Raw genomic sequence first — 11,897 nt, forward strand, 5'->3', positions numbered from 1 at the left:
TATATATCACAACTCCAAGTGGATTAGGCTATTACCAATAAATTGGGGCTGAACCACTATAAAATGATCTGTGTCGTTTTGTAGTTTTGAAGGTTCATTGTAGTTTTGATGTCTACTCGTCATTGGACAAAATCATGGTCAACATTTTGGTGCTTTCATTGAGAGCCTGAAGAGAAGAAGCACACGCCTATCATATCGAAATGGCACCCAAGAATACCAATGTGGCATCCAAAAAGTCAGGCATGTCAAAAGAGCTTGCTAGATCAGAAGATCTTGGACCATAGAACCTAGAGACTGAGCCCAGGGTGTTTCTCGAGGAGACCACTCCAGAAGCTGAACAACTCTAGGAAGCAATAGGCGCTTTCCAAGAGGATATGATGCAATTCAATGTTCTGCAGGAGTCTTTTGCTGAAGATATGGCCAGGCAGAGAGCTGCGTTAGAGCAGCAAAGGCGCGATATGGAGACCAGAAGTGAAGAGCTCAGACAACAACAGGAGGAGTTCAACTGGAGACATCGTGAAGCAGCACTTGCTCTAGAAGCGGCTACCCAATTGGCCCAAGCCAATGCTCAAGCCGCAACACAAGCAGCCACCCAGGGAGCAAGAAATAATAATGCTGGTCGGAGGACCACTAACAGAACCGATTCTTGAGGACCGGAAAAAAGCAGGAGTAACCCCCCTAGTCGGGAAGATGATGGGGACCTATCCAGAACTGCCTCGACACAAAGGGAGCACTCTAGAACCCCCTCCAGGAGCCACCGATCAGGGAGTCACCGATCAGGCAATAAAAAGACTCCACCCAGGCAGGATCAGACCAAGACTCCTCGAGATAAGAGGACTTCACAATTCAAAGATGGGCATGGTCGTGATGAGGCTAATATTCATCACACCGACCAGTCAAAGGAAAAGGTGGAAAAGACTGCCCGGGGCCACTACAACAATATTTAGTATATATTACATTAAACAATAGCATATATTTAGAAGTGCTATTATTAAGTGGGGGATTAAAACACACGGATCTGAATAGTGGGGATTAAAAACACACGGGTCTGATTTTGGCGCCATATGACTAAAAACTCAGGCGCCAAAATGAATTTCTGCCAAATTCCCTTTCTCTCAGCCTTTCTCTAAGTTACCCTTTCTCTCAGCCTCCATCTCTCACTCACGAAGCCCTCTCCGCCCTCACGAAGACTCACCGCCCTCACGAGGTCTCTCCGCCCTCAACTCATCTCTGCCTCACCACCCTCACGAAGTCTCTCTGCCCTCACCGCCCTCACGAAGTCTCTCCGCCCTCACCGCCCTCGCGAAGTCTCAGCCCTCAACTCATCTCTGCCTCAGCGCCCTCACGAAGGAGGCAGAGATAAAATGTTTTGAATGTTGAAGTTGCATATTATAATCTTCCTAATCAAGATAAAATGTAGATACACTACAATTCCCATAAATACATGACACTAAGTTTTTTTTTTTTTTTTTGAAAAAAATACATAACAATAAGTTAAGATCAATATGAAACAATGATTATTCAACTCAAATAAAGCTAGTACTAAGGAAAACATAGGATTGATTGAGTTCCATACGTCTATATCTGTTAAGGATGAACCCAGCTTGTCAGCCAGAGCAGAAAGATGCTCTTTCACGTCCTGAAAAATGTAGTCACAATTCAGCATCAAGGTTAGATATAAGAAAACTATAAAAAAGCAACATGAACAAGATCTAAAAATTAAAATGATCTTCAGCACATTCAAAGGTAGGCCAAGGGTAGCATGAAAGGTAAAATGTTGTGAAGATGTGTTTTTTTTTTTTTTGATAAGAAACAGAGATGAATTGAAAAATATATATATATATATATATATTTATATAATATTAATCATCTTAGCTACATCCTAAGAGCCACATTAAACTACTGCAAACTATAGCAACCCAAAGTGTAAGAATAGTAGAGAATATTCTCAAATTGTTCACTAGTTACTTGAAAAATGTACATTAAACAAATGGCCTCAAGGTACTCCTAACTTCACCTAAAATTTGCCTTGTTGGTGACCTTTTTCTGATGTTTCAAGAATGCCTAAAGAGAAGCCCAAGACACTTTTTCTTATATAGGAAACAAAATTCCACATGACCAAAAAAGGAAAAGAAATCAGTGAGGGAAAACAGATAGTTGAACAATCCATTCATTCAACTAAAAACAATCAAAATCAGGAAAGATGTAGAACATAGTAACCACTGCTATTGGCCAGAAAGAAGCTTAAAGCCCGGGTGTTTCTCATTATGATGATTACAAATCCTTCTTTTCAATACAAGGTAACACCTCTCTGTTATAAGTAGCAAAAATGACATGTTTTACAATTCCACATTACTGCTATCATCTTCCCTTTGCCAAAGCCCATATAGGTTTCTCCTACATTAAATTTTTCTAAAAACGGTAATGAAGAATATGTTTTACAAAAGTTTTTTACTACAGATATCAAGCTGTGCTAAAATAGAATTATTTTCCCAAACAAAATCTCCATTATCATTACCCCCCCTAAGGTCACATTAACTTTAAATTCCTCACTCAGGTCCCCCCTTTATTTCTAGATATCTTGACCAAGGCCACAATGCTCTTGACACTAAAATTAAAGATTCAAGAATCTCTCCACAGAATCCAAAATAGATAGATAGAACTGAAACTCCATAAAAGTTGGACTCTGAATTTGGGGCCAAATACTAGCACATGCACATAAATAAGAAAATATGCACAAGAGATCACATCATAAGCTTAAATCCATTGTCATGCTCATTGACATTTGTTACGACAAGAAAAAAAAAATAGTTAAACAGGAGGAACCAGTATCAAGAAAAAAGATACAGGCAACACCAACGGTGAGGTGAAAATAGAAATCACCTCATCAAGGTAATCAACATCGAGGTCGCCAGAGTTATCAACATTGCCAAACATAAATCCCAAAAGCCGATTACTACCACCAGCCTCTTCGTAATCATCCTCATCATCTGCCAAATTACAATAGAAAAAATAACATTTATACATATATATTGAAACTACTTATCTTACATGTTGAATTGAATATTATGGTACAAATGTTAAATAGGAATTTAAAGTCATAGACATAATAGACCTATATAGGCCTAAAAGTTCATACACACGAAAGACTGAAATCCAATGCAAAAGCTCTTCAATGTAAGACACACGACTATAAATGACCATACAAAACCTCTTCAATATAAACTGGAGGACTATAAATGACTCTGATGTAAACACCCAAATAAGTAGAATAGCAAAATAGAAAGAAAATAAGAATTCATATGGTTCCCAAAAAAAATGACAGAAACAGAAAAGCTCCATTTCAGGGTTAAACGAGACAGTTGAGGGTAGCTATTGGTCTAAATAACATAAACATACCCATGAGACAGTTGAGGGTGGCTATTGGTCTAAATAACACAAACATGTGCCCAAAAGCAGTAGCTCAAACAGTAAGGCATGTAGTTTGTTCCCGCAAGGTTTAAGGTTTGAGTCCCTCATAGGTACCTAAGGTCCTACATAGAAATTGCTATAATTTTATAGTCCTCAAATTTGTAAGGTTAGGTAATGAGCCTAGTTTAGAAAGAAAAAAAAATACCATAAACATGTTTAGTAAATGCTGAAGAAAGTACAAACCATCACTAATGAATCGTCCTTATTATTCTTTATTAAACAAAATAAGGCTTGAAAGAATCAATTGCTGGTCACTATGGCTTGATAGAGAAATTATGGCAGAATGGAAAATTGGTCGAGCATTTGGGATACAGTCAAAATATAGGGAAGAATATGTGATTTTCATCTTATAAAAGAAAATAATGGTTTGAAGTTGTCATACATATATCTTATAGAAAAGACACCAAAAATTAAAAGAAAGTCGATAGACATTATGGAAACCCCACAATGAAATCTTACTGGTTTTCCAGTTGCCTAAGTAGCTCCAATTGTTTATTTTCACAAGAAAGAAGAATAGCAAAACTACATTGAACCACACAATGAAATTACAATTTAGTCCCTTAGCATCAAACTAACCTTCATCTCTTCCATCTTGAGAACCACTATCAGAACCATAACCCATGTTGTGAAGACTCGCTTTCTGTGACAACCTAAACAAGAACACAAGGCATAAGTAAAGACCCTTCTCACATATATATATTCTCTTAGTCACTAAGTAGACTAAGTACTGGCACTAAGAATATTCTCTTAGTCAACATATGTCTTTTATTTATTTATTTTTTGCTGGCAGTGGCTACTAAAACAGTCGTATGTAATGTAAAAATTCTACATTTTTATAGAGTGGAAAAAGTAAATATAAAATAATATGAGGATAAAAGTGGCAAAAATGGACCAAGAGATGCTTATCCGCTCTTTTACTATTAGTATGACACTTTGAATTTTTATTTCTTTGATGCCAAGAATGACTGTTTATTTCTTTCTTTCTGACTTTTATTATAAGTTTTTTTTGTGATAATTGATAATATGTTGTTATATATGATTTTTGTAACTCATCAAAATTCGTACTAATTATAGAAATGGTTGATCAGAAACTAGTCAAAGAGTTTGCCAAGTACAAGATATGTCACCTCCATCTACAAAAGGAAAGAGGCCAAAACACATACCTACAAGAAAATTAGTTAAACTCCTCAATGAAAAGAGGAAGAGCTTTAGACTAAATTTGGAAATGGATAAGGTTGTTGAAGAGAGATATGGAGCAAGTGCACAAAGGATGATGAATTGAAGGATGGAGCAAGTTTCACGCATGGTTTACTTTTGTGTATCTTGTAATGTTTCTATTTTTCATTTTTGAAGTAAAAATTGTTCAAGATTATAAAACTTTATTATGTTATGCTTTCAAACTTAAGTTAGAACTAAGTTCTCATGAAGTAGACACATTCATGGTTTGAATTAGTTATTGTTTAATGTAATACTTATGGTTTATCAATCTATTGAGAATTACATTTTATGATTAATTTTGAATTTTTTTTTATCAAAATGCAATAATGAAAATCTTTTAATTAAAAAAAAAACCATATAAGTATACTTATCAAAATAAAATTTAAAATTTTATTACTATATGTTATGATTTAAAAACATATTATAAGCGTAAAAAATCGTTATGGTTTATATAATATAACAAACTAAAAATGTTATCAAAATAATCAAATGTAACAGTTGAAAAGTGTTATGAAAAAAGTACAAGATTAAACTTCAAATTTATAACCAAAAACTCTATCTAAATGTTATTATTTGAATATTATAGCACCTAAAAAAGTGTTATTGAATTGTTTAAGATAACACCGAACATAACATTCAAAAAATGTTATAGAAAAGACTGGACTTTTAATAACAGGGGCTATGTTAACATTTTCAGAAGTGCTATCAATAGTCCCGGTTAGCAGTTTTTAAGTGTTATGAATACTGTTTTTTCTTGTAGTGGGCGTACCGAAAGGCCTCCACTGCACCCCAGCCAGCAGCGTAATGGGAGAGCACAAGTTCCGCGTAGTAAGCCCTCTGAAAAATTGAAAAGTACGGTGTTCGATCGAGTAGGAGAGCATGCTTCCCAGAAGGATCTGAGGGACTTTATCACCAACAAGAGGAGGACCGTCCCGGTCGAAGGGAAAAATCTGAACCGCCCTGCCAGTCAAGTAGAAATACTTGATGACAGTGCACCAGATGGTAATGCCCGACCAGGCGGTCAAGACCTTGGAACTTCATCAGTTGCACCAGCCATCCAAGCCCAGCTTGACGTGCTAATAGCTGCAGTGCAAGGTTTGTCAAAACGACCTTCCAGTATAGATGCGACAGACCACCGGAGTGGCAGCCCATTTTGTTCCCGAATTAGAGCAACCCAACCTCTAGCAAAATATAAAGCACCAGTTCTGCCAGTATATACAGAAAAGGCAGATCCCATTAGACATGTTGGGAAGTTTGAGGACCAGATGGAATTTCTCGGAGTAAGTGATGATTATCGGTGTAGAGTTTTCCCGACTACTTTGTCAGATACTGCCCAGGAATGGTATTGGAAGTTTAAGCCAAACTCCATTACCTCTTGGGAAGCATTCAGGAAGGAGTTTTGTAGAAAATTCAACATTGCCCGGACTCCACCAGTTTATGCCAACCACTTGGCAGATATCAAACAAGGGAAAGATGAGTCTTTAAAGAATTATATACATAGATTCATGAAAGAAGCCAATAGAGCAACTGCTGTAGGAGACGAGGGGAAGATGGTTGCCATATCCGCTGGGATAACTTATCGAAGCCCTTTGTGGGATAGTATACATAGAAATCCAATTTCAACACTTCAACAATTTCTTGACCGAGCGGACAAGTATATGAAATTGGATGATGCAATCGAGAAAGAGGAGAATGGCATTAACAATTCGGGCAGATCAACTGACTCTCCTAATAATGGTGGAAAGAAACGTGGAAATAATGGGTCTGACCACCATGAGGAAAAGAAAGCAAAGTTGAGTTCAAACGAAAAGCCAACCATGTATGAGCCTCAGTTCACTAATTACACCACTCTCTCGACCAGCCGAGTGGAGATATATCTTGCTAGTCATGAAGAGGTTCCCTACAAGAAGCCTCCCCCCATCAGGAAAGAGATGAGAAAGAGAGATATGAATGAGTTTTTTCGTTTCCATGGAGATTATGGTCACGGCATGAATGAATGCAATCACCTCAAGGATGAGAAAGAATTTCTTCTCCGGTCGGGCAAGTTGAGGAAGTACCGGACAGAGACACCCCAAGGAGAAGGAGGAAGCAGCAATCTTGGTTTCAAACGACAAAGATCTCCACCCTTGCAGCCCGGACTTGTGGAATTTACCTTAGACACTATATGTGGAGGTCCACACTTGGCTGAGGAAATCAACGAAGCAAGGGAGAAGCATGCTGAGCGGGAGTGCTAGGATCAGGAGCCACTGGAGCGGCGAGCGTCTATGAATATATTATTTCTAAATACCGCTTTCAGAGTGGTAGTTTAATTTCAAGTTGTTTAACTTGTTATTTAAATTTGGTTTATGAACCGGTTATTTGCTGACCAGTCATCTATTTTTGAACAATTTTTGTTGTTTAAGACTCGTTATTAGACACGTTTTGTCCTTTTTAATTTACGAGTAATAAAAGAGACTACGCGCAGCGTGGTCGATTCTTGCTACAAATGTGCATGTATGTTAATTATCCAAACAAGTGTTCAACTGGTCGGTAAAATTGGACAATGTTCAACTGGTCGATACATTCAAGCAGTGTTCAACTGTTCGAATATTTTGCATATATTCTATGTGTTTCACGAGTAATTAACTACTCGAATAGATTCGGTCAAGTAGCAAGTGACTAAGGATCTTTCAACCCTCGATAACTTGGGGGGCACATGGGGTATACTGGTATATAATTTAACATAGGAAATAAGAGCATAAGTTAAGATATCTATTTTTAGGCTGACTTGTAAATTTTTGAAGTCCAAAAAGGCCATTGAGGTAACTTGTTTGACAAAGCTTAAGTAACTTGGAATTTTTCAAAATTTCAAGTTAGAAGCAAATATTCGTGTGACAATAAATGTTCTGCTCATAAAATGTTAGAGCAATAAGAGTGTGAGAAAGTATACTTAGTATGGACTTATGAAATGTCTAGAATTTCAAAGTTAGAAAACTAAGTACTCATGCGAAAATATAAGGCATACATCAGAGTGACTTTACTATTCACAAAAACTTATAACTTTATAAGTCTAAAAATACTTAGAATGTTTTAAGTTAACAAAGAAAAGTAAAGTATAAAAGCCAACAACTCGGTTGTACGAGAAAAATATCGCTTCACAAGAAAAAAGAGTAAACTACTGGCCACGTACAAAGTTTAGCTGGTCAGGTGCAAAGTTTTCCTGGTCGAGAGAGCAGATACAACTTCCCTGGTCAGCTGAGCATATATCACTGGTCCAGTAGGAAACTCTGTTGTTGAGCATAACTAACAATGAGGAGTTCCTGGAGTAAACCATTATTTTTACAAGCCTGAGGACATAAGGGCATGCATCCGAGTGGTTAGGCTGTAGTGTCTGAGCAGCCAGGCACGGGGCAAAGAGGCTATGGTGTCTAAGTGGCTAGGCGTGCATTCGAGTGGTTGCACCACATGTCCGAGAGGTTGGCATGACCGAGAGGCTGCTTGTGTCCAAGCAGCTAGATGCATGTCCGAGCGGTTGGGGCACATGGTCGAGCGGCTAGAGAAGTTGCGTGTCCAAGCGGTGGGGCTGTGTCCGATCAGGTGTGGGCAGTGTCTGACCAGCTGGGTCTACGTCTGAGCGGCTGAAGGAGCTGTATCCGAGTGGCTGGAGGAGCTGCATCTGAGCAGCCATGGTTGTGCGCGCGTGTCCGAAGGCTGGTGTCCGATCGGGTGTGGGTTGTGTCCGAGCAGCCAGGGGTGCGTCCGAGCGGATAGTGGCACTCGTCCGAGCAGCTGGGGTGCGCCTTCAAGGAGCGTCTGTGTCTGAGGAGATGCTAGCTAGCCATCCAAGGAGCCTGGTGCTTTCGAGGGTCCGCGTCCGAGAGGTTGAGCATATATTTGGAGTGGTGTCCGAAGAGCCAGGGAGGCGTCTGAGCAGCAGGAAACAATACACCCAAGGGTTAGCAGTCAAAAAATTATTTGGGTCCTGGGGACCAAACAGGCATTTCAAATCAGCTATTCAAACAAGCTCAAAGAATGGAATTTGAAGAAATCAAAAGAAAAGTTCGATCGTGGGCTTATTACAAGAGTGAAAATTACCGACTGGATGGAAGTTTTTGGATGACCTCAAAAACATTTTGCTAGAAGAAAAGTTTATTATGTGAGTATATCAATAATAAACTTGGGGGGAAAATGTTATCCCCAAAAATTGGATTTCGATGACGTGGCAATCAGAAGTTACAAGTGGCAATACATGGTTCGTAAACGATACATTAATAGTCAATAAATGTATTGGCTCGTCGAAGTTGTGATAAAGTGATCTGACTGACCTGGTAGAGATTCTGTCAGACTGATAAGGATTTTTGACTGACCAGTCAAGTGTCATGACCGACCAGTCATGTGCTTGTCCGACCAGTGAGGTGTTTGTTCGACCAATTAAGTGTTTGGCCAATCAGCGAAGTATTTGGTCGACCGGTGGAGTGCATGGCCGACCAGTCATTTGTTTTGCCCGACCAGTAGAGTGTTTTGCTAGACCAGAGGTGTGCTAGAGGAGTGCTTTGCCTACGAGAGGTGCTTGCCTGTTTCCTCAGTAATAGCTTCAACCCGAATCATTCTCAACTACTGCGGGAATCTCTCAGATATCCCGGAATAATAGCCATATTGTTGTAATATTAGATTTATTTATATTTTATTAATTAAAGTCTGTTGGAAGAACAAATGACCCGTTAAAAGGGAGATATTTATGTACGATCCATGAGCCTATAAATAAGTGCTCATGGCATCATTTGGGGGGATCTAATTTTTGGAGACTGAGAAAAACTCTCTAGTTTGGGACTGTTACTTGGGGATTCTTAGGGCATTTTCTAAGAAAGTTAGAGAGAGAAACTATGTATTTTCCTACTTACACTTAAGAAACTCAGTTGACTCAAGTTCATTTGATCTTAAGTGTAGGATATATATCGCAACTCCAAGTGGATTAGGCTATTACCAATAAATTGGGGCTGAACCACTATAAAATGATCTGTGTCGTATTTTTCTCTTAAAGGTTCATTGTAGTTTTGATGTCTACTCGTCGTTGGCCAAAATCGTGGTCAATAGGAAGGTTCTAGACTTCCTAGGTTAATCCTTTATAAATTTATTCATCTAAAATCCTTAAATCCTTAATAAACATACATGTAGGTTATAATAAATAATATTTCTAGGACCAGCTATATTAATCAAACCTTATGATAATATTTCTAAACTATAGGCTAGAGTTATAAAATCCATAACTATCTCTTTGAATTTCCAACTAAATCTCGGCTTGAACCAATAACCACGAAAACTAAAATACTACAGCATAAGCTACTACTATCTAGCTAAGTAAAATTCTGAGACGCTACATTTAAATATGATTTAAATTAAATAATTAAAAAAATGTAATTGATCAGTTTGATTTTAAATAAAATAAAGATTAACTAAATTATTTAATTATCTTTATAAATGTGAAAAGAAGTGATACTTTAAAGAAGTTTAATTAAGCAGTTAATTATCAGACTCTCTCAAGAAAGAAAACGATAGAATTTCCTAAACCTAAAATTCTAGAAATTCCTACAGCCTTTCTCTTCTCAACCTCTCTAGATCTCACGTGTTGAGTACATCTAGAGAGTTCTAAATCAACCTTTGAATCTTACATGCCCACACACGTCCTTGTGTGTTTGAGGATTGGCTTGGAAGGCTAAGGTTTGAGCTTTCAGAAATGATAAGAAGATTGTTGATTTATATGAAAATATTCAATGACACTTGATAGGCTACGAGAGATGTTCTCTATTCTTTTTATGTGTTATTTAATATGTCTATATATGTATGATCCGTGCTGATATTAATAATTTTTAAAATATCATATTCTACAAGGATGTGATGATGATGTTTGAATATGTTAATGATATATGATGCATGATAATGATATATGATGTATGATGATGACGTCAAGTACGATGTATGGATATGATGTTGTCTTACGATATGATTATGCTTTTGTTGTGTTTTTCTTTGTATGTTGTTTGTACTTCCTTATTGAGCTTTTAACTCACCCCCTTACTTTTCCCCTTTCAGGTAATAAATAGGGTTTCTCTTTGGCACGTGTAGTGATGTGAGAAGTTCTAACGTCAGAGTGTGTATGGCGTGGGGGTATCCTATGGGCGAGTAAACGATCAGCTTAAACTCCAATTTTTAAAGAACAATGTTATGTTTTATTTTGATTTCAAAACTTATCAATGGGACTTGAACCATATTTATTTTTAAATGTTGCATGAGAACTTTTATTTTTATTTTAAACTACTGGGCCCAACTTGCATGTTTTAGCAAGGCCCCACTGGATTTTCATATGTTAACTGATTTTCATTAAATAAGTTTATGAGTTTGATGATCTATTACAAAGTAGAAGTCTAGGGTGTTTTTACATTATCAATCAAATCCTAATTTGGAACATTAGATAGCAGTAAAGCACATTCTCAAGTATCTTAGGAGAATCAGAGATTTATGCTTGTATATCCAGGGGTGAGCTAAACCTATTGGATACACTACTTCTGATTTCAAATTAGACAAAGACAGTCGTAAGTCGACGTCTGGGTCAATGTTCACTCTTGATGGAGGAGTTGTGAACTGGAGAAGGTTTAAAGAATCAAGTATTGCAGATTCAACCATGGAAGTCGAGTATATAGCGGCTTGTGAAGCAGCTAAGGAATCAAGTTGGCTTAGAAAGTTCTACACTGATCTGAAAGTAATTCCAGATATGGAGAGGTCACTAATCTTGAACTGTGACAATAGTGAAGCGGTAGCTAACTCTAAAGAACCCATAAGCCATGATGAGTGTCGTATGTCATATCAAATTTAAATATTTATTTTATCAATCACTGATACCAGCTACTTCAGTATAGCGGTAAATAAGGGTCGAACCCGCGAGGACTATGATCAAATTATTATTCAAAAGAAGAACTAAACAAAATTTAAATAGGGGGTTTAGTTTTAAAAACTGAAAACATAAAATGAAATGATGACCAAAGATTAAATAATTAAGGATAAAATGATATTAAAGAAATAGTCAAGAATTACTATCCACCTTCGACAATCAATCTATCAATAATGACAAATAATATTCCCTATTCCCAATTAAACTATTAACCCCGCAGATAACACTTAAGTAGTCGATTATCACAGTTTCCCTATTGTAATTAATTAAAGTTAAGCGCTCT

At 37.4% G+C, this 11,897-nt stretch overlaps 1 protein-coding gene across 1 annotated transcript; it reads right to left on the reverse strand.

Annotated features, from left to right (window-relative positions):
* Positions 1-2,693: 2,693 nt before the first annotated feature.
* LOC133821230 (transcription initiation factor TFIID subunit 1-like) lies at positions 2,694-4,117 on the reverse strand. Its single transcript, XM_062253661.1, has 2 exons — positions 4,048-4,117; positions 2,694-2,990 (listed from the first exon to the last, which is right to left on the reverse strand). Exons 1-2 carry the CDS (start codon positions 4,091-4,093, stop codon positions 2,812-2,814), a joined length of 225 nt encoding a protein of 74 aa, XP_062109645.1. The 5' UTR covers positions 4,094-4,117; the 3' UTR covers positions 2,694-2,811.
* Between the last annotated feature and the right edge of the window lie 7,780 nt (positions 4,118-11,897).

This window comes from Humulus lupulus, chromosome 3 (genome assembly GCF_963169125.1).
Source record: "Humulus lupulus chromosome 3, drHumLupu1.1, whole genome shotgun sequence".
NCBI lineage: Eukaryota > Viridiplantae > Streptophyta > Magnoliopsida > Rosales > Cannabaceae > Humulus > Humulus lupulus.